Genomic DNA, 21,288 nt, shown 5'->3' on the forward strand with positions numbered 1-21,288 from the left:
AATTTTAGACGAAATTCAATTTTCCATCTAAAAACTGTTGCAACAGAAAACTTTCAACTAGCCTTACTCCATTCATTCCTGGGCTATATAACATCCCCTCTACTCCTCATGCATTACTCAACCACCCAGCATTTCATTTTACTTTTGGTGGAGAGATCCACCCAATTTCATCCCCTTTCCGGCACACCCTAATGTTATAAAATCCTCCTTCTCAAAGGGGGCTGGATAACTTGCCTGCCCATAGGGCCATCAGTGCAGCTCCCCTAATTTAGTAGAGGAGGCTGCCTGACAGGTGTATGAGGTCCCTCCTTCCACTAGGAGAAGAGTATGCTGCCAATCTGGAGATAAACCCAGGATTGAAACTCAGATCCCTACACATTTCCATCTGCCATCACAAGAGCAGCTTAAAGATTCTGAAAAGGCCTCTGCCACACAGCAGTCTGACAGGTTCAGTGAAATGGTAGGAAGACCAAAGAAAGTTGTCATTAAAATTTAAAAAGTCATCTGCTAAATGTCATGATTCATGAGCCAAGTGGGTTACTGCATTAGCCTTTCGACTCTGGACAGCTGTTGTCACATTTTCGCTTCGTCATATGTAGAATAAGGAGAAGGATAGTCTTAGCTAATTCCTATATGAACATTACCCTTAATAAAAACCAATATACAATTAAACAGCCTGTTCAAAGGCGGTCCAGGACTAGGTTAGCAGATGGTCTTGAAGGTCAGAATTGAGAGGCAAAGGCAAAGCTGTACTAAGTACCAGGAATGGAACAGCTGTGGTGCTACTTGTCAGCACGGAGGCGGATTTGCAGAACTATGTGGAGGTCCAAGGCTGGAACAGCAGGGATGCTGCAGGTCTGAATTGAGGTGCACTGGCAGAGCTACATAGGGCGAGATTGTAGATGCATGCTCGGCTTTAGCAAAGACCATCAGTTTTCTGCAGTCATTGTCACAATTATCAAAGCCTGCTCAAAAATACTTGAAAAATGGAACAAAAACTCAAAACTTAAAGTAGATGACTCAACAGTTTTATTCAAGTCTCTGTTGTCTGTGTTGAGACAAGGCCTAGATCAGCATTACACTGTAATACAATAATAATTTTAGCCATTGAACCAAGCCTGCTTGGCATCCTTGGTTTACAATTTACAGGACATCCAAAAAAAGGCAGAGAAATGAACAAAAAACCTGACAACATTAATTAGCTCTTTGCTTCATTTAAATATTATTCTATAACAAAAGAACTTAATACAAAAAATAACTGAAATCCAAGATACACACAGTACATTGACACAGAACTGAGGAAAGAGATACAGTAGATTATACACAAGAGTAATCAGCTGATGTGTTAGCTACAGTGAAACAAACCAGACTGATATAATTTAACTACTTTTTTAAGCCCTAATGGGTCAGAGGCAACAGCTGTGTCACAAATAAAGCTTTTTAAAAAATGAATTCAGTCTTATTTTCCCCATAGGCTTGCTGCTGAGCAGAAGCTAAAGGAAGGCTCCAACGAATCACTTCATTTAACAATAAGTCATCACACACACAAATAAGGAAAGAGTGGCCTCAATTATTTTATTTAACTTACAGGAGGAAATTAGCATTTGCAGTTTTGACCACTTTGCTGCTGACAAATATACTGTCACCTTCCAGTAATGCTTCCTATCATGACAAATTTGTGAAGACCCTAGACAGGAGAGAGAAGCCACACTGCAAACTGAGGTAATTAGCAGGTCATAAATAAAGGCCCACTCCTGCAGAATGCATGGTGCTTATGAGGTGTCCAGCACCCTTTACTCCTAACTGACTTCAACAGGAGCAGAAAGAGTTCTGCACCTCAGAAGACTGAGCATAAGGGCACAGTCAAACAACACTGAAATCTGTTTGCCTGATTCTGTTCCAGTTACGCCAGTTTAATGGTGTGAATCCATAATTACAGCGTTGTAATACAGCAGAATTAGGTCAATGGGATTTTTGCCATTGACTTTAATGAGAGCAAGATCAGCTTCACAGTTAGTAGATAAGGCAAACAGAGGAGAAATATACTGCATAAAAAGAGCAGAAAATACATCCCTGGCTGAGATGATAATGACCTTTCAGATACACAGAACAGTTAGTATTTAAAAAGGACAGTGATTTCCCTGACCTACTCCTTAGATATAAACCACTCAACACGTAGCTCAGACCAAACATCTCAGATGCACCAGAAACATCCCCACATTTACAGTGAACAAATTATACATATCAGCAAATACCGTGCTGGACCAGCAACAAGTAGCTGAAGGTGGCACAAGAGACTGTTGCTGGGCTTGGCAATTGTAGCCAAGACAGAACACTATCCTGAGTGTGTATTCTGCAAGGGGCTGGGGGAAATAAATTGGAGAAAAGGCATCAGGGTTACTGACACTTCTGTCCCCTCACCCACCCACGCCCCTTCACAGCTCACAACCAGTCCACATGGAAACAGTGCCTCCACTTTTGGCAAGAGAAACTTCCAAACTTCTGAAAGTGCCTATTCAAAGTATAAGAGCTAACATCACAACAGCAGTCAGCAGATACAAGCACACACAAGCTGGCATTTTCTTAAAGCCTTGTTGAAGAACTGGAGGAAGGAGTCACCTGTCAAGTGACAGTCATACACTGCCATTCCTCTAAGGTTATGTCTACACTGCAATTCAAAACCCACGGCTGGCCCATGCCAGCTGACTGAGGCTAAAGGGTTGTTTAACTGCAGTGTAGACATCCAGGCTCAGGCTGGGGTGCGGACTCTAGAACCCTGCAAGGTGGGAGGGTCCGAAAACTCAGCTCAGGATGCAGCTGGAGCATCTACATCACAATTAAACAGCTCCACAGCCTGAGCCCTCTGAGCCCGAGTCAGCTGGCACGGGCCAGCCACAGGTATCGAATTGCAGTTTAGACGTATCCTAAGAACAGCCTGGTTAGAACATATAGGAGCACAACCCTTCACTTTAGCAGAGAAGAGCTCTAAGGCACCATTTCAGCAAAGCACTTCAGTTCCATTGACTTTACTTCAACTTAAACGTGTGCTTAAGTGGTTTGCTGAATGGGAATGGATGTATGTGCTCAAGTGTTTTGCAGGAACAGGGTCTAAAAGGGTCCATTCATTTCCTTAGTGTGTGTATAGCCAATAGGTAGCAGAACCAGAGGAACCACATCTTTTCTACCTAGATGCTCCCCACTTAAAATCATTTGCCATTGGGACGGTTCCTCTCTGAATTAAACAATGGCCTACTCTCACCCTAAACTAAACTGATCCACTGGTGAATCTGCTTTGGAGTTCCAGATGCTCAGCCAAAATAACTCTTGCATTAGAAAAATCATCCAACCCCAAGATTTAAAACATTTTAGTGTTCGGATTAAATAGACCTTTAGTGTATTTTCAACTTCTGAATAAGGTGCTCAATCCTGAGATGCAGAGACATCTATTGACTTCAGTGGGAGCTGTAGGTGCTCAACATCCTTTTTCCACTCAGCAACCTAACCTCTCCCCCAGATGGATCCATTTTAAAAAGGAACACCTTTCAATCTCTGCAAAGCAGAGCTCAAATTCAACTGGTACATGGCAGTATGCAATACTGGCACCTCTGTCATGCTGCTGTTTTATTCTCCAGAGTCCAAGATTTAAAAAGGGGAAATGTCTACCTGTCATGGTTGCTGAGATAGCCTTGAAAATGTGACCAGAGCATTACTGATGCAGCAACGTCTGCTAGTGTTTAAGAGCCCAGAACAACAGTTCTGGGAGGTATTAACTATCCCATGCAAATACTCAGTGGTAACAGTGCTTAAAACACAGTCTATTTCATGTCTCAAAGCATGTAGGAAAGGGGGGGGAACCATATTATGAAGATCTCCACAATTTACTCTGTGACAGTTCATTCTTGTGCTACGAATGACTGGACTTGAGAGCTACTGCCATGCTTTCCCATTTCCATCAAGAAGCCAAACCCAAGATGCTCACTAGAGCATCTAAGATCCCCTAAATGGAGAATCAAAGAAATTCAAGAAGCCTAGTAGGGATATGAGCCTTATTGAGGAGAAGTCAAGAACAAAGACATGGGTGTTTTGGGACCTCAGTGAGGAGCAGCCAAGCCCAGGAATCCCAGGGAACAGATGTGATCATATTCTGATCATCTGGTATGAGTGGCATTTCATTTGAGTGGAGTTTGGAATAGTTCTGCCACTTCACTCCCAACCCCATTTTCTTCCTTTACTGCAAAGATGCAGACTTTGGAAGGGAAAAGGATATGGTCGGGGCAGGCCTATACCCCCACTCCAGCTCTCCCTCTTCCTGCCTTAAAATGGGAAGCAGTTAAATCTTCCCAGACTTCTTAATCTGTTCTTGGGAAAGTCCCAACGAGAAGATTAGGACATCTGCAGGTAAGCAAGCTGCACAAAGGGAGGAGAGGTTTCAACTACTCCCAAATGGGATACACAAAACACTTAACCTGGTCTATGCTGGCATTTTGGCCATCAGTGTAAATATATCCCTTTAAAACTGGCACAAAGCTGCACCAGTGCAAATTGTGTTGCACTGGTATATATTGTGTACGCTAGGAGTTTGAAGTAGTGCAGCTACAGTGGTGGCTAAAATCCCAAAGTGGGCAAGGCCTCACAAAAGCCCACTAGATGGTGATGGGGTATTTGTCCCAACATGAGACTATCTTGCAAAGAATCAAAATAAGCATGCCCCACTGGGTTATCCTCAAACTTACGTCAGGTCCTCATTTGCTATTTGTTTGTCCAGCTGAATCATCAACTCCAGAGCTAACAGTGTAATTAAGCAAGAGTCCACATCTAGCCAACATTATAATTCCCATGAGGCACTGTGGCAGCATTTCAAAATGGAAATATTTTGGGGTTTGGGCATTCAAATTTTTGATGAAAAACATCACAAGTTTCCATAAGAAGTCTTGTTGTAAAAAATTTCTTTTATCTGAACTGATTTAGAATTTTGTTTCAATTTTAGATGAAACTCAATTTTCCATCCAAAAACTGTGAAACAGAAAATTTTCAACGATCCCTACTCCCTGCATTCCTGGACAATATAACATCCCCTCAACTCCTCATGTATTACTCAACCATCCAGCATTTCTTTATATTTTTGGTGGAGAGGTGAAGCTTTTAATAATATCCACTGCTTTGGGCACTAAGAATACATCATGCTTTCCTAATAGTTGCTGCCCTGGACTAACTGCTAGATACTAACACTCAGATGTTAAGGTGATGAGTGCATTAGATATAGATAGATTAAAGGACCAGTATTGTAACTAGAGAAGTGCATCATGGTAATGTGCAGTTCTACTTTAAAATACATGAGATGGCATTTTTTTAATCTGCATGTTTATGTATCTGTATTGTTAACAGTAGTAAAAGCCAATACGTCCTGCAGCTAATGACTGGTTGGACTGAGGGCAAACAACTACGCAGGTCATAAACTGCCAAGAAACATGCTGATTATTTTGAGACTCCAGCAATGGAAAAATAAGCAGAATCTTTTAAATAAAGCACATACATTCTATCTTATTTTACATCATATATTTGAATATCTGAGATCCAACACAATAAGTGTTATCAAGCTGATTTCTACCGTTGCTGTGCCAGCTCATAGCTCACTAGTGCAGTGTTCACTCAAAAAATCTTTGTGCCTTCCCCACATTCTGATCCCTATGAATGGGTGGAGCTTCCTGTAAAAGAGCACAAAGCCGCTACACTGATCTCCTTCAAATTCCTTCTTTTATACTCACCTTTGCTGTGATACTCACAAACCTCTCAACAATGATTAGGCACATGATATCTTGTGACTGCTTCTTACTGTACTAAACACAAATCATTTCACTATTGCCTGGTCCATCCCCCCCAGCCTCCATCTTTGTTTTTCTCCATTTGTTGACTCTTTTTTATGCCTAAATTATAAGCTTCTTTAGGAGCTGGCACTACCTATTATGTGTGTGCAATTTCCTGATCCTAATTTGGACCCTAAGGCACTACCACAATTAAAATAAATAAATAAATAATGAATAATAAACTGATGAAGATCGCGGGGACGGAGCAAGTCATTGAAAGTAGAGATTTAGAACAATAACTGAGAGAAGGTAACTGCTTGCTTATTTTTACCCCAGTAACAGAGAAGATTCTGTGAATGTTTCAGTTAATGGAAAGGTATAAACTCTATAAGTCAGGTGTTGGATCTGACATGCTATGAAGCATACTACAGTACTGAAAGCCACAGTGTGGTCCTTTCAAAAGAAACAAAACCCCAGAGAGCAGACATGAAATATAAAGGAACCTAGGATGCCAAAAAAAACCCACCTAATTATTAAGGTAGTTAAACTCTGGACTAGGCTTCCAAAGGGGGTTGTGCAATCCCCATCACTGGAGGTTTTTAAGGACAGGTGAGACAGTCAGGGATGATCCAGATATACTTGGTCCTGCCGCAGAGCACGAGCTGGACTAGATGACCTCGAGGTCCCTACATTTCTCTGATTCTTTGTACCTAAAATACATAGCATTTGTTCTATACAGCTCACAAATCAATCCAAGGAACCCACATTCAGTAGGACAATGATGCTCCCAGGCATTTGGAACCGAAAGAGTGAGAAATCTCTTCCTCATTCTTGGCAGGAGCTGAACTTCTCTTCTCCATGTAGAGAGCTGCTGTGGCAGAGAAGCTTCCCCAGAAGGGAAAAGAAGGAATCTTATTCTTTATTCTAAGGAAGCAGTATGGTTTTCAGGTGGCTGCAGCCGCCCCACCCGATCAGTGGCAAAAATTTACCTTGAAACTTCATATACATGTTTTCAGACTGGGAGGGATTATTTAAAACAAAAACCCAATGTAGTTCATTTTCTAAAAAGCTATATTCATCTCTCAAAGGAATGGCAAGAAGGCTAAAAACAGACAATCACAAGATAAAGCAGAACCTAAATGCACATCATGGTTGCAGCAGATTTGCATCACTGTGCAATATTTTACTGCTGGTCATTATATTTCCTAAAAAAGGTATGCGTTTTTAGATTATCTCCAACATTTATGAGCAGGTAGTGAGCATCTTTTTCTGGAAAAAGAAGCTCTGAAAAACCCAGGAAACATCAAGATTTCAGAGCTGGTCTTGATTATTCAAGAAAGTGGCAGGATGTCACGTGAACCTTGGGATGCAATACTAGGCTTGATTCCTGAATCTTTGTCATGTATCTAATGTTGCCTTTGACTACAAATATAAATACTAACACGGGGGGTGGAGAATCACACTACAAATGGAAGCTAGGTAATGTAAATAAGTTTTCAAAAGGACTTTTTTTTTTTTTAAATAAAATGCTCTGAATAGCAATAAACTTTTGAGTTCAATGTTTATTCTTTCAACTACCTTAAGATGTCAAACAGCAAACACCTGGACAGAGTGAGAGGTTATCCAGTTTCTCTATATGCTCTTTATGGGTCTTAACATCAGACTGAGATCTCCACTATGAAGGCTATACTGCCCCTATTGATCACAAGAAGATCCCGCAACAACTGTACCCTGGGGGAGGAGGCAACTACTCCTATACTTCTACATCTATAGCAATGAAAGGATATTACCTTCACTAAGTTTTGCTAAATCATAACACTTTTTTCCCCACACTGATGCCAATAGATTAATCTCTTAAAAGTGCTAACCTGCATGGGCAGCTACTCTCAAAAGAAACTATACACTGAGACTCCCTGTCCCATACACAGCAACCACCTGAGGCAACAATAGTACACTGAAAAAAAAAACCCTAAGAAAAATAATATTGTACTATTGATGTGGAACTCAGGGAGATGGGATGGGATCTCTGATGGCAGAGCAGGATCATTTAACTGGTCTGGGAAGAGGCTGCAGCTACTGCCATTCTGGTTTCTTACATAAAGGTCATCTCTCCAATAAAGTTTTTCAGTCTACCAGAGATTAAGCAAAAGAGACCTGTGGTTCTTCGGTTTTGGTTGTTCTGGTTGTACAGGATGAACAAGGAGAACAAAGGAGAACCAAAATCTTCAAGGCTTCATATTATAAGGGCCTGAGGGAGTTTTTCGATTTCCCAATTCAGCATCTCACTTTGTAAATTAAAGTAACAGAAAATAGAATGAACTGATGGGACTGGGTAAGAACAGAAACAAAAGAAGAAAAGATCCACAAAGACAAATGTGGGAGTTACTTTGAAAATGTTATTTATTCAATTCAATTCCTAGATAGCAGTTTTTAAAAAGAATGGAGTTTCTCAGATGTAAATATCTTAGCACCACTCTATTTGCTGCTGTTATAGCAGATACCAACATTTGCCATTCCCCCCCTCTTCTTGGAAACTATTTTTAAACTTTAACACCTTTTACCCCAGTCTTTTGCCATTATTTCTTGGTCAACTCAAGTGAAACTCCAGTCACGCGCTTTCCCTTCCTTGCTTGGCAAATGGCACATGAATTATTCAGATACCAAAGAACTAATATATTTACCTGAATGGTGGTTTTCCCATAATGAATTTACACTGCCCACCTTCCCCTCCTCAAGAATGTTTGGTTAGAGCAACACATTAATTATTACATTGAATACTGGGACTGATCTGAGACTTCTCCATTTGGCAACATGTGGTCAAAAGTAGCAATGGGGATTTGTGCTCTTTCAATTGGCTCTCAGCTTCCTAGCTCCTAGTGAATTGTCTCTAAGAATTCTATTGGAGATTTGGAGCATCCCAGCTACTGACAACAGGACAGACGAAAAGAGATTAAAGTAGGAAAGACATTAACCCAGGATAAAAGATGTAGGAGTAGGAATAGGATAAGATAAAGAATGGAAGTGGTTAGGACCTTAGCTTAATCCAGATACATGTTTTCTCCATGATATGAGGCCTCAGTGCCAGATCTGGCTCCCACTGATTTCAATGGAAGCAGGCCATTAGTATTATATGCCTGATTTTCCGAGCATCGACAGGGTGAGTAAGAACCTCACTACTGAATACATTGAGTTCTTTCTGCAAGACAAATATACCTGTCTGATTCCTAATGCTGTTGGCTTTGTTATACAACATCAGTGTGGAGAGCTTGCATTTGAGGTCACATAGAACTCAACAGAAAGAGTGAATTACTGTTCTAGCTACAGGTCCACTCACACAAAGGGACTACATTATATTATATATCTATATATAAGATAGATTTGATTAGATGGAATGTGTCAGAATTCCAGATGAAAACTGCATCTGAGGAGCATTTAACAAAGAAATTTATTAGAGCCCATAAAATCCAAACATATGTGGGCCAGGTGCTTCTGCCAGGGTAGCGGGTAGATACCAGACCAACCCTGCCATAAGAATGGCATTCAGTGGAGCAAATCTCCAAATATTTGCCATTTCTCCCACTTGGACAGCCTTGGGAAAATACCAAACACCGGTACCTGATATAGTGTAATACTTGGGATCTCAGGATCCAGGTTAATACTGGGATATATACCAATATACAACATTTGTCAAGCTCTGTGAGGTCAAAAACAGAGACTTTGATATGATCATTTTTGCTTATTGCAGTTTCAAACTGCAAAGACAAGATAAGGAAGACTACCTAAAATCCCCACAGCAAAAGTCAGCAGCTTTCAGTCGCGCAGTTACATCCAACTGCAGACAAAAATCAGGCAGTCAGACAACACATTTTCAATAGAGGCAGCACCATTATATGATCTCAGTAGCATCCCTCCATTTTATCCGTCTTCAAAGTGCATTCTCAGTGCAAGTAGTATGATTGACTCTAAAGGGGCTTACCGCCCCCTAACGGATTTCATGCTAAGACCAGAACTCTTGTTTCAGTTCATACGCTGCAGGTTTGGTTGTTTTAAGTTCAGTTCTGCATAGCGGAACCGTGCTGTCCTGGCTCTGACCCTCAACATCTATGTCCAATAGCATCTGCTCCACTACAGGAACACCCACCTGGAAAGGAAGCAGAGCAGAAAGTCCTGGCCTCTCCTCTACAGTGCTGCTGCTACTAGCAAAGCAGGAGTCCAGATTGCTTGGGGTGTCAGTACTTGAACTGTTGGCAGAGGATTCACCCCTGGCTTGGCTGGGCGACACAAACCACCAGGGATCAAGCCGCTGCCGGTTGGCTGAAGGGCGTGGCCTCGGCAAAAACTCCAAGGTCTTGGGTCTTTCCAGTGTGGAGTCCTGCTGTGCATTCCAGCGTCTTGGAGTTGGAGGAAAGACAAGGTTGGGGTCTGGCAGGCGAGGGACCTCATTTGGATCTCGACTTGGGCTGGGAGTTTTTAATACACCTATCCAAAAAAAAGAGAAGAAGGAGAGAGAGAGAGAGAGAGAGAGAAAAGATCTATCAATTAAGTCGGAGCTATTTAAGGCATCTGACCTTACTGCCCAGATACACTAAAGGCATGTGCAAAAATAAAATTATATATTCAAAATTCAGAACCCCCCTAGTTTTCATCTGAAACACTATATGTGAGGTAGACCACTGGGAGTTTTGACCCTTTCCGCCAGAAAATTTTTGTATTGCATTAATAAATACAGGAAACACTGAGTTCAGAATAGAAGTTCCTGTGTGGACAAATTATTAAAAAGGGACAAATATAGTTCTCCAAACAACAAAGAAGTCTATGCCCCCGTTTTACTGATTTGAGATGAGGGACTGTCCACTGGCTCCTGGGCTGTTCTGGACACACTAGTGAGATACAGCTGCTCCAATGCTATAAAATCAGACCACTTAAAGCTCATGTGGGAAACCTTAATCTTCTCACTCAGTGGCTCTGGGATGCTTCACTCTATCATCTTAATGTTCATTAAATGTATTTTAATAGAATATACATAATAAGCATAATATCTCATCATAGGAATTTGTATGTGACGAAGAATTCCAAAGCAGAATTTATTGTTCAATAAATGAAGTTTTAAGTTTTCACTGACGCTATTTTTATGAGCATAAATGACTATGTTAACTTGTATCTCACTACAGACCCTGATACAATAGAACAACTGCAGCCTGACAGGATAGTGGCCTAAATAGCTACAGCCACTTAGATCAGAGAACAATTACAGTGTTCCCCCCCATATTGGTAAGGAATTTGGGATGTTGTGGAGACTCAGTCCCAGGTAAATGTTTGGAGGCAGAGAACACCTTGTACTCCCCAACAGGAACTCTCTGGCCAATGAACAAAAAGTGGCACTGGCTCAGTCCAAAAGAGCTCACGTCCTTTTTTTGTTGGCTTTCAGACTAGAAGTTGCCTTGAAAGCATAAGAGGGACTTAAGGAAGGGCAAAGGCTGAAGGTGGAATCCTCAGGAATGAACAACAGAAATGACATTATACTTGGATAGTGCCTTCTGTCTAAGAAACTAATGTAGTAAGCCTCACAACACCCCTTGATGAGGAAACAGAGACAGAGAGGTTATGTGAGTTGCCCGAAGTTGCACAGTGACTCAGTGGTGATACCAGGCCTCAACTGATTAGAGCAGGGGTTCTCAAACTTCATTGCACTTCAACCCCCTTCTGACAACAAAAAATAACACACAACTCCAGGAGGGGGAACCAAAGCCTGAGTCCACCTGAGCTCCGCTGCCCCAGGTGGGGGGCCAAAGCCAAAGCCCCAGGGGTTCAGCCCTAGACAAGGAGCCTGTAACCTGAGCCCCGGCACCCAGGGCTGAAGCCCTCGGGTTTCAGCTTTGGCCCTGGGCAGTGGGGCTTTGGCTTCAGCCCTGTGCCCCAGCAAGTCTAAGCCAGCCCTGGCGACCCCATTAAAATGGGGTCCCGACCCACAGTTTGAGAACCGCTGGATTAGAGTATTATTTTATTTATTATTAGTATAAAGGTAATGCCTCAGAGCCTTTGCCACAGACCATTGTGCTAGGCACTATATAAACACAGAGTACTTACTCTCTTAATGAACAAAGGCACAAGAGGGAGGAATAGGAGAACCACTGCACCAATTGTCTGGCCTTCATTCTGAAGGCTGAGAAAGAGGAGGAGGGGAAACTTACCTGTGCCCAGTGCACCAGTTAAACAGTTACTGGGAGAGCACCCATTAGCAACCAGTTCAGCCACTTTGATGGCTCCATCAGAAGGAGTTCGCCTGTGCCCCCTTTGCTGGGCATGGGAAGAGAGAGTCACATGTGTGGGAGTCAGGGATTGGTTGGGATCCTGCTTGAACCTCTCAATGCGTACATTGACCAGCGGGTTGGTAACTACTGGCAAGGGAGCCTTGACTGTCACAGGGCTGACGGGCATCTCATACACCACAATCTCATCACTGTCTGAGCGCAGCAGGGAGCGGGTGGAGTTACATTCAGAAATGGAAGACAGGGAAAGGAGGGTCAGTGAGGTGGATGGCTCGCCCAGCAGCAACAAGGGGTCCTCTTTCTTGAAGAGCTTCCGGGAAGGTGGGCTAGTGCTTCTGCGTGGTCGCCCAGCCCGCTGGAAAATACTGTCGCGCTTCTTCTTCTCCTCCTTGGGTGGTTCCAGCTCATCCTGGGTCAGCAACTGGCACTTGCCTGCCTCCAACAGATCAAAGCCCAGGCCTGCAGCAGCCAGCACTGCCCCGCAACCGAGCAAGGCAACCTCCCACCGCTTATGCTGGGAGCCACCCCGCTTAAGGCTATTGGTGGGCGTGAGCTGAGGGGTGCTTGTAGCAGAATTCATGGGGGTGGACTCCTCATTGGCATTACAGGGTGGGCCATCCAAGTCTCCGCTCTTCTGAAATGGGATGCAGAGGTACGATGGGGTGCGCCCAGGTGAAGGGTGCACTTTGTCTCCATTAAGACACTCGCTGTCTTCATCCTCTGTAAAGCAAATGAAACATACTTTGCATTGGCATAACATTTTCACCAGAGAATCACAACAAATATGAATGGATTACAAATATGCCTTACAAATATGAATGGATTAAGCTTCACAAAGCATGCAAATGAGGAAATGCCTTCATCTAAGCACTAACTGTTTAACCATAGTCAAATGTGAATAGGCTCTTCTGTCCAAGCTAGGCAATTCAAGACTGCACAAAAGACTGGCTGGTGAATCTTGCACATATGCTCAGGGTTTAGCTGATCGCTATATTTGGGGTCGGGAAGGAATTTTCCTCCAGGGCAGATTGGAAGAGGCCCTGGAGGTTTTTCGCCTTCCTCTGTAGCATGGAGGATTCTCTACTCCTTGAAGTCTTTAAACCACGATTTGAGGACTTCAATAGCTCAGGCATAGGTGAGAGGTTTTTCGCAGGAGTGGGTGGGTGAGATTCTGTGGCCTGCCTTGTGCAGGAGGTCAGACTAGATGATCATAATGGTCCCTTCTGACCTTAGTATCTAGGGAAAAAAAAAAAAAAGCTGGCCCTTGGGTATGAATCCAGCACTCAAAGCTGATGCAGGCTGGGAGCACTGAAAAGGTGAAGAAAAGATAAATCACATGTTCAGCTGTGACCCCTACTGGCTGACCAAGAGTAGCATTTCTGAAAAGAGCTCTTGACAGCCCTCCCAGTTGCAGCAGATTTACACATGATAAGGGCATGAATAGAAAGATAGGGAAGGAAACAAGAACCACTCCCCAAATATCCTTTCCCAACAGCATTATTAACAAGAAAGATCACAAAGTTTCTAAGGAGTGCAGAGCTACCACAGAGAGCTGGACAGTGGTTTTGAGAGGTGAGAACTGGCGAGCTGCGGAGTGAGACAGACTGAGTGTGGAGAGATGGGAGGGGAATGAACACACAGAGAAAATCCAAAAGGAGAGATGAGAAAGAGGGCATTCCTTGGGGAAATTAAGGTGAAATATAGTGAGCCACCAAAGTGAAGACATTGGAGTAAGATGCCTTGGATGAATAGAATTGCTCACTCAGGGATGCGTGCACGTGTGTGAAATGAAGTATGTGGTCTGCCCTTACCCATCTCTGCTAGGCTGGTGAATCCCGGCAAGGCAGGAGTAGTTCTCTGGACCCTCCCTAGGTTTGGAGTACTAGATGACCATTGTTTATATCCATCTACCAGAGACTTCAGGCTGGAGGAGGAAAAGACAAGGGAAAAATATGTATTACACAAGACTAATATAACTGAGTTCAAAAAAGAATTAAATAAGTTAATAGAGGATGGCTAATAGCCATTGATGAACCGAAGATAATCAGGGATGCATCCTCATGCTCTGGGCATCCCTGAACCTCTGACTGCTAGAACCTGAGACTGGGCAACTTGATGAATTGGTTCTGTTCTGTACACTCCCTCTGAAGCATCTGCCACCAGTCACTGTCAGAAGACAGGATACTAAGCTAGATGGACCATTGGTCTGACCCAGTATGGCCATTCTTATGACTCTTCCCCCCTACATTTCCAGATAGTACTATTGTGTTTAGGACTGCAAGCCTGGGCCAATTCATCTCATAGACTCATAGACTAAGGTCAGAAGGGACCATTATGACCATCTAGTCTGACCTCCTGCACAACGCAGGCCACAGAATCTCACCCACCCAGTAAGACATTTTGCAACAATGACATGTTTCCACCACTAAAGAAAAAAAACAAAAAAGCATCTCTCCTACTGGACTATAATGTGGCAAGCACAGGGATGTCTGCTGAGAGTCAATGATGTGTGTGGGTCCAGGACTTTACAAAATACCATTTTAGCAGAACATGCAGAGGCAATTATAGAAGGTACAGAAACTAAGCAAAACTCAGTTCTTTTACCAAAATGTTGCAACTCCCACCTTAAGGCAGGTGCAACAATATATAGTGAGCAAAGAAAATTAATCTCCAAGAATATTTCAGCATAAAACACAAGCAATAATGAAAGCTAAAAATCACTGCAGGGAATGGGATGTGCCAAGGTCATGCCTTGTATATTTAACCCTGTCCAAAAAACAATTTTAGAGCAACCAGTTAACAGTGGTAATAGTCAAACGTGTAACACCAGTGCACCTTGGAATGACTTTATTTTAGACACAACAGTCAATGCAGCCATATCATTGTATCATTAATTTTCTTCTAAATATGGGCCAGAACTAAAAGCTCTAATCCAAACTCAAACTTTAGAGGAGTTAGGATCTGCAGCTGAACTTTTTGTGGCCCAGATGGATCCTTACTTTCCATCCACACAAGCGTGTTACCATCACATTGTTTACTTCCTGGGGCCACTGTCAAGCCACTGCGAATGTCAGAACTTTCAGTGGTGCAACTTTTTGGCACATCAGCGATCAGCAAGGATATCAGCACCCATTCATTGTCTTGTAATATCTGGCAGATTTGAAATTACTTCCTTCAAACTCCTAAAGTTATAGCTCTTCACCTAAGCTGTGAAGTGTAAGACCCAGCTAAGAGAGTCAGAAGCTGAGAGAGAGCAGATCTAACCATGCCAATAAGTCAATGTCAGCAATCTCACTGTACTATGGATGTGTACAAATTACCTCAACGGGCTGGGAAAGAGCATGTTTAGTGGTCAGAGAATGAGAGTGCAAATCAGGAGATCTGGTTTATATTCCTAGCTGTGTTGTTGACTTGTGTGATCTTGGGGAAGTCATAAAATTCTCCTGTGCTTTGTTTCACAAATCTATAAAATGTGAATGATACTGACCTCCTCCCAGGGTTCTCATGAAGTTTAATTCATTACTGGAGGCACTCTGCACTTTTTAGTGCCTTTCACCTACGATCTGGATCTCAGAGTATTATTATTACAGATTTCACTGTGTGGGTATGGATTTCCTTTACTCTTTAATTAAGGTGCTCCTATAGCTCACTGGACAGAGGACTATCTTTTTGCATCAAGGTTGCAAAGTCTACACTTGATTTTGCACATGATCAGTTGGCTGATGACTGTTATATTTGTATTACCCTGGAACCACAAATATTATTTCCAACTTAGGGGCATAATTTTAGATTACATTAAAAGCGTTCTGTTCTCATCTGTCTTGAGATATTATCATTCTTCCACATTAATCACTCCCACTAAAGTTTGTGCAATATCCTGCCATGTGTTTGAATCCAGTCAGCGCAATATTGATCTTATGCCCCAATGGAAGGCGTCCATGTGACTTAGCAACAAGAGTGTGATTGATGGGGTGACCTTTACAAGGACAAAATTCTATGCCATAATTTATTCATCCCAAGATGTGCTGTAACTATGTGATAAAACAACCTGGTAGCTTTAGTTATATTTAAGCATCCCACCTATATATACCTGGACAAATAAACACAGAGAAGGAGACATTAAGGAATGTATAGATGGTGAATGCAAGCAAAAAGGAGGGGGCAATGTGCTCACCTCAAGGGTAAATGCCAAGGCCTTTGATAAGACGATTAGTATGGAGTCTTTCTCCATGGAGTTGGAAGGGTATGTACTAGGTTCTCAGTGTATACAGACAGTAAACAGCAAAACAGTGAATAATGCACAACTATTGTCAGTCTAGCCTTCACCTTTGTCCTGATATCCCTGAAGATTACAGGGGTGTTCTGGGCTGCCCTTTGTGGCACAGCACGACACATCAACTTCTTCTGCTTCTCTATGCCTCCTTCTAGACACAGCTTCCTTCATAAAAAAGCAGAGGTCGAAGATTCATTGGCACTGAAAGTGAGCCTTACTTTGAATATGAAGACTAGGAGTGATCAGAATAATTCCAAGACTTTGCTGAAGTTGACTAATTATTATTTTCACCTCATTCTTACATATCACTCCCATCCAAATTACACACATTGCTACCCACAGGCCATGCAGGCATGACAAGGAGACTGCTGCACAACATACATGCCACTAGGGTGCGTTTGAAAGCAGTTCAACATATAAATTCCACTTGCTAAAGCACATCATCTCTGGAACAGTACTAGCTGACAGCACTAGCAGCTAAACTACCTACTTCTCCCCTGCCCCCACCTTGGCATCCTTTTTTTATTTTATTTTATTTTTTTTTGGCTAGGTTTAGATTTTTTCAGTAGCCTATTTGGGTGGGAAAGTTGATCGGGTATTCATATATTTATGTTATGAGAAAGTAGTAACTACATTTGTCTTCCCTTCCCACTAGAAAACCCATTATCCCTCTCCTTGGGAATTCCTACAAGCTCCTTCTTTAGCCTGAGTGTTGATTAGATGTCATTTGGTCAGGATATTGCCAAATGTGTAATGGGATCCTTAATAATGTCTAATCTGAAAGAGAGAGTCTTCAGCAATACACTGTTCTTTAAACACCATGATGGGGCATTGGTACAGTACTGACTCAGAGGAAAGTGTGTCTGCTACTGAATTTCAAACACCACTTTTTGCAGCAAATGGGTTTTCTTTGAAAGTCCCTCATCTATGTATTGATCAGGTTATGTCCTGCTTAGCTGGCGAGATCTGAAAGGGATCACAGCTCAAGGACCAATAGCTATGTCAAGGTTCCTTCCCCACTCTGAACTCTAGGGTACAGATGTGGGGACCTGCATGAAAACCTCCTAAGCTTACTTTTACCAGCTTAGGTTAAAACTTCCCCAAGGTACAAACTATTTTACCCTTTGCCCTTGGACTTCCACTGCCACCACCGAATGTTTATCTGGGTTTATTAGGAAAGCGTTGTTTGGAAACATCTTTCCCCCCAAAATCCTCCCAACCCTTGCACCCCACTTCCTGGGGAAGGTTTGGTAAAAATCCTCACCAATTTGCCAGGTGACCACAGACCCAAACCCTTGGATCTTAAGAACAATGAAAAAGCATTCAGTTTCTGAAAAGAAGGATTTTAATAGAAGTAAAAAGTAAAAAAGAATCACCTCTGTAAAATCAGGATGGTAAATACCTTACAGGGTAATTAGATTCAAAACACAGAGAATCCCTCTACGCAAAACCTTAAGTTACAAAAAGACACACAGACAGGAATATCCATTCTATTCAGCACAGCTTAATTTCTCAGCCATTTAAAGAAATCATAATCTAATGCATATCTAGCTAGATTACTTACTAAGTTCTAAGACTCCATTCCTGTTCTGTCCCCGGAAAAAGCATCATACAGACCGACCCTTTGTTTTTTCCTCCCCCCAGCTTTTGAAAGTATCTTGTCTCCTCATTGGTCATTTTGGTCAGGTGCCAGCGAGGTTATCCTAGCTTCTTAACCCTTTACAGGTGAGAGGATTTTTCCTCTGGCCAGGAGCGATTTTAAAGGGGTTTACCCTTCCCTTTATATTTATGACAAGCTACCATAAATCCATAAATGTCACCTTCAGTCCAACAGAACATTAAAATCACACAAACACTGACAACCCAACTGCTGGTGTGAAAAGCTGAAAGTGTCTATCCCTAGGCAGAACAAAAATCTCCCATGTCACAACAGCAGGCTGAGGCCAGGTCACTCTATCAGCTGACTTGAGCATTACTAGGGGTAGTGGAGCTCAGAATTAGGAGTCTAAGGGTTTCCATCAGACACCCTAAAGTAAATATCACAAAGTCACAATGTAAATGTCATGGCACTGTTCCAAGTTATGTTCAGCCTTAATCAGTCTCTGCCAGTTCAGCATATCAGCCTGTTATCAGATATCCATATCTCTGCAGTTCATTGACAAACTTTAAAAAGGATAAAAATAATCACTGTCATTTTTCAGTGACTGGCTTTATATAAACCTGAATTTAGAATGCAGGTTTTTTTTGTTTGTTTTTGTTTTTTTTAAGAGCTCTGGCTATCAGCCCCACGTAGCTGAGGCTCGTGCAAAAGGGATGTGCACACCCAGGAGGTGGGGATAAAAGGTACAACCAGAGCCCGACCACCCAGGCTCAGGCTCTCCTTCCCCCTCCCTCAATCTCTGACTGGGAAGCAGCCCAGCCTTGGGCTCTCCCCCCACCAATCTCTCACGGGGAGGCAGCCTGGGCTCTCCTTCCTCCCCACACCCAATCCCTCACCTGGAGGCACCGGGACTCCAGCTGTCAGCCCAGGGGTGGCAGCAGCAGCACAGAAGTAAGGGTGGCAATGATGCATTAAGTTTGCTGTGAAAAGTGATACTGACGAATATCACTTTTTACATTGCCATCCTTACTTCTCTGCTGCTGCTTGCGTAGTGCTGCCTTCAGAGCTGAGCACCAGTGAGCAGCCGCTGCTCTCCACTCTGTCTTCAGAGCTGGGTGGCAGTATATGTATGTGTGTGGGGGGGGGAGGGAAGAGTATAAAGGATTACAGATACACAAAACGGGGGCCCAATCAAATAAGTTTAAGAACCACTGATCTAGTCTGATCTTTGGTATAACAAAGCCCACAGAACTTGTTTGAAAAAATTCCTAGAGGATATCTTAGAAAACCATCCAATCTTGATTTAAAAGTTGCCAGTGACTGAGAATCCACCACAACCCTTAGTAAATTTTTCCAATGGTTAACCACTCTCACTGTTAAAAATTTATGCTTCCCCCCACACACTCTGAATTTGTCTAGTTTCAACTTCCAGCCATTGGATTGTGTTATATATATAAATTGAAGAGCTCGTTATCAAATATTTGTTCACCACGTAAGTACTTATATTGAACTCAAGTCATCCCATAACCTTCTCTTTGTTAAGCTAAACAGATTGAGCTCCTCAAGTCCATCACTATAATACAAGTCTTTTAATCCTTTAATCATTCTCGTGGCTCTTCCCTGAACCCTCTCCAATTTACCAACTTACTGTAACTTGTGTGGTTGTTTTTTTAAATCCCTGTTGGAAAAGACATAGCAAAGGATAAAGGAGATAAGGATTCAAGATGACTTGGCAGAGAGCTATGTAGGCAACTAAAATGACAAGAATGTTGCTAGCCAGGATTAAAGAGCACTGGCACAGCTCTGTGGGAAAAGCTTGCAAGGGGATTTTTCACCTACGTCTGACACTTAAGTGAGTGAGCCTTAAAATTTACCTTTAACTAACCAAAAAGAAAATAAAAATGGGTAGTGTGCCTCAGAGTGATCGCAGCTTATTGCAGCTCTGTTTGCATTGAACAGCCTCTCAGTCTGGCATGATTTAAATGAGCAGCAAGGGCTCATCATATATTCACTGCATTGCCCATTCAGCAAAATAGTCGCCATGTTCCAGATGCTGCTCTGTATGATGCTGTGACCTTACTGAGTTCATCTGTAAGAGACGAATAGTCAGTCACAGAGATAGCATCTCAGTTTTGCAGCGAACAGGATTAAGTTAATTTCAGCCACTCTTAGCAAACTGGTAAATCCCATCCTCCTAGCTCCCTGTGCACAATAGATGCTTCACCCTTTCCAGCTGTTGTTTTGCAGGGGAAGAAGTGGAAGAGATGAAGAGGTTTTCTCTCAGAGTTCCAACAAAAGGCTTCTGGACTTCAAGGCAGAAGTATTTTTCTACCATCAACATTTTTTCCTCCCCCTTTTAAATTTAATGCTGGTGAAAGGCATGGGACTTTGTGATAAATAAAGGAATTAATTCTCAAGAGTTATCTACAGAACAGATACAGCCTGAGCAGTGGCCATGCAAGCTCTCTCCACACTGTCCTGCTAATATGCCTCAAAAGCCTGGGCTAGAAAGACCACCGTTTAAGGGAGATTGTAATGTAATTTCCATGGACCATTTAATCCTTGGCTTTTCTGATGTGGGCAACCAATGCCAATTTTGGTGGGCAGGTTTATTATATGTACACTTGTCTTCCAGGAATTTGGCAAACTGACAGACACCAGACTCATTTCAGATAGGCTATTGACCAGCTATCAGACTAGCAACCTAGGGGTGAAAGGTTCTTTATCCAACCTTCAAACCTATGAGGCATCCAGTCACCTCAAATTTTTTTTAATCATATCATTAAAAATAAATACTAATCTTTTAAGCAGCATCACAAAAATGCTGAGGTTTGAATCCTGGTCTACTGTCTTCAGGTAAGACTGGAACCACAGAGTAGAAATCAACAGCAGCAGACTTGGCACAACATCTCTACAAGTATACACATACTTTTTAAAAAGGTTGAAAAAAATATCTATCTGGCTTCTCTAGTCCCAGTTAAATAATATTACACATGAGAAGGAAAATATGTATTTGAAGGGTGTAAATATGAAGGATGGAGAAGAATATTTCAAAGTAGTCCAAAGGGGGTATAATTAGAAGCTGGAAGATATGGAGTTACAGAAAATTTAGACTGAATATCAGGAAAAGACACCTAATATCTGAGAGTTATTAGCTGTGCAATAGTCTCCGAAGCAAAATCGAAGAAGTCCCACCACTTTAAAACTACACTGGATAAAGTTCTGGAAAGCACACTGAAAATAACAATCCTGCACTGGACCTCTGAGGATGGATTAGATGTGACTTTACCTGTTTCTTCTATCTCTAATGTCTATGAGACTATGGATAAACAATTATTTCAG

At 42.3% G+C, this 21,288-nt stretch overlaps 1 protein-coding gene across 4 annotated transcripts in view; it reads right to left on the reverse strand.

The window, feature by feature from the left end:
• Positions 1-1,012: 1,012 nt before the first annotated feature.
• The window catches only part of MAP3K9 (mitogen-activated protein kinase kinase kinase 9), an 88,555-nt gene continuing 68,279 nt past the window's right edge, over positions 1,013-21,288 (reverse strand). For all 4 annotated transcript variants that reach the window (XM_043548033.1, XM_043548030.1, XM_043548032.1 and 1 more), the window contains 3 exons: positions 13,885-13,997; positions 11,996-12,793; positions 1,013-10,283 (listed from right to left, as the gene is read on the reverse strand). In XM_043548033.1, coding sequence (XP_043403968.1) covers positions 9,802-10,283; positions 11,996-12,793; positions 13,885-13,997 — 1,393 coding nt within the window. In that variant the 3' untranslated portion in view covers positions 1,013-9,801. The remainder of the gene's footprint in view (positions 10,284-11,995; positions 12,794-13,884; positions 13,998-21,288) is intronic.

Source organism: Chelonia mydas, chromosome 6, assembly GCF_015237465.2.
Source record: "Chelonia mydas isolate rCheMyd1 chromosome 6, rCheMyd1.pri.v2, whole genome shotgun sequence".
NCBI lineage: Eukaryota > Metazoa > Chordata > Testudines > Cheloniidae > Chelonia > Chelonia mydas.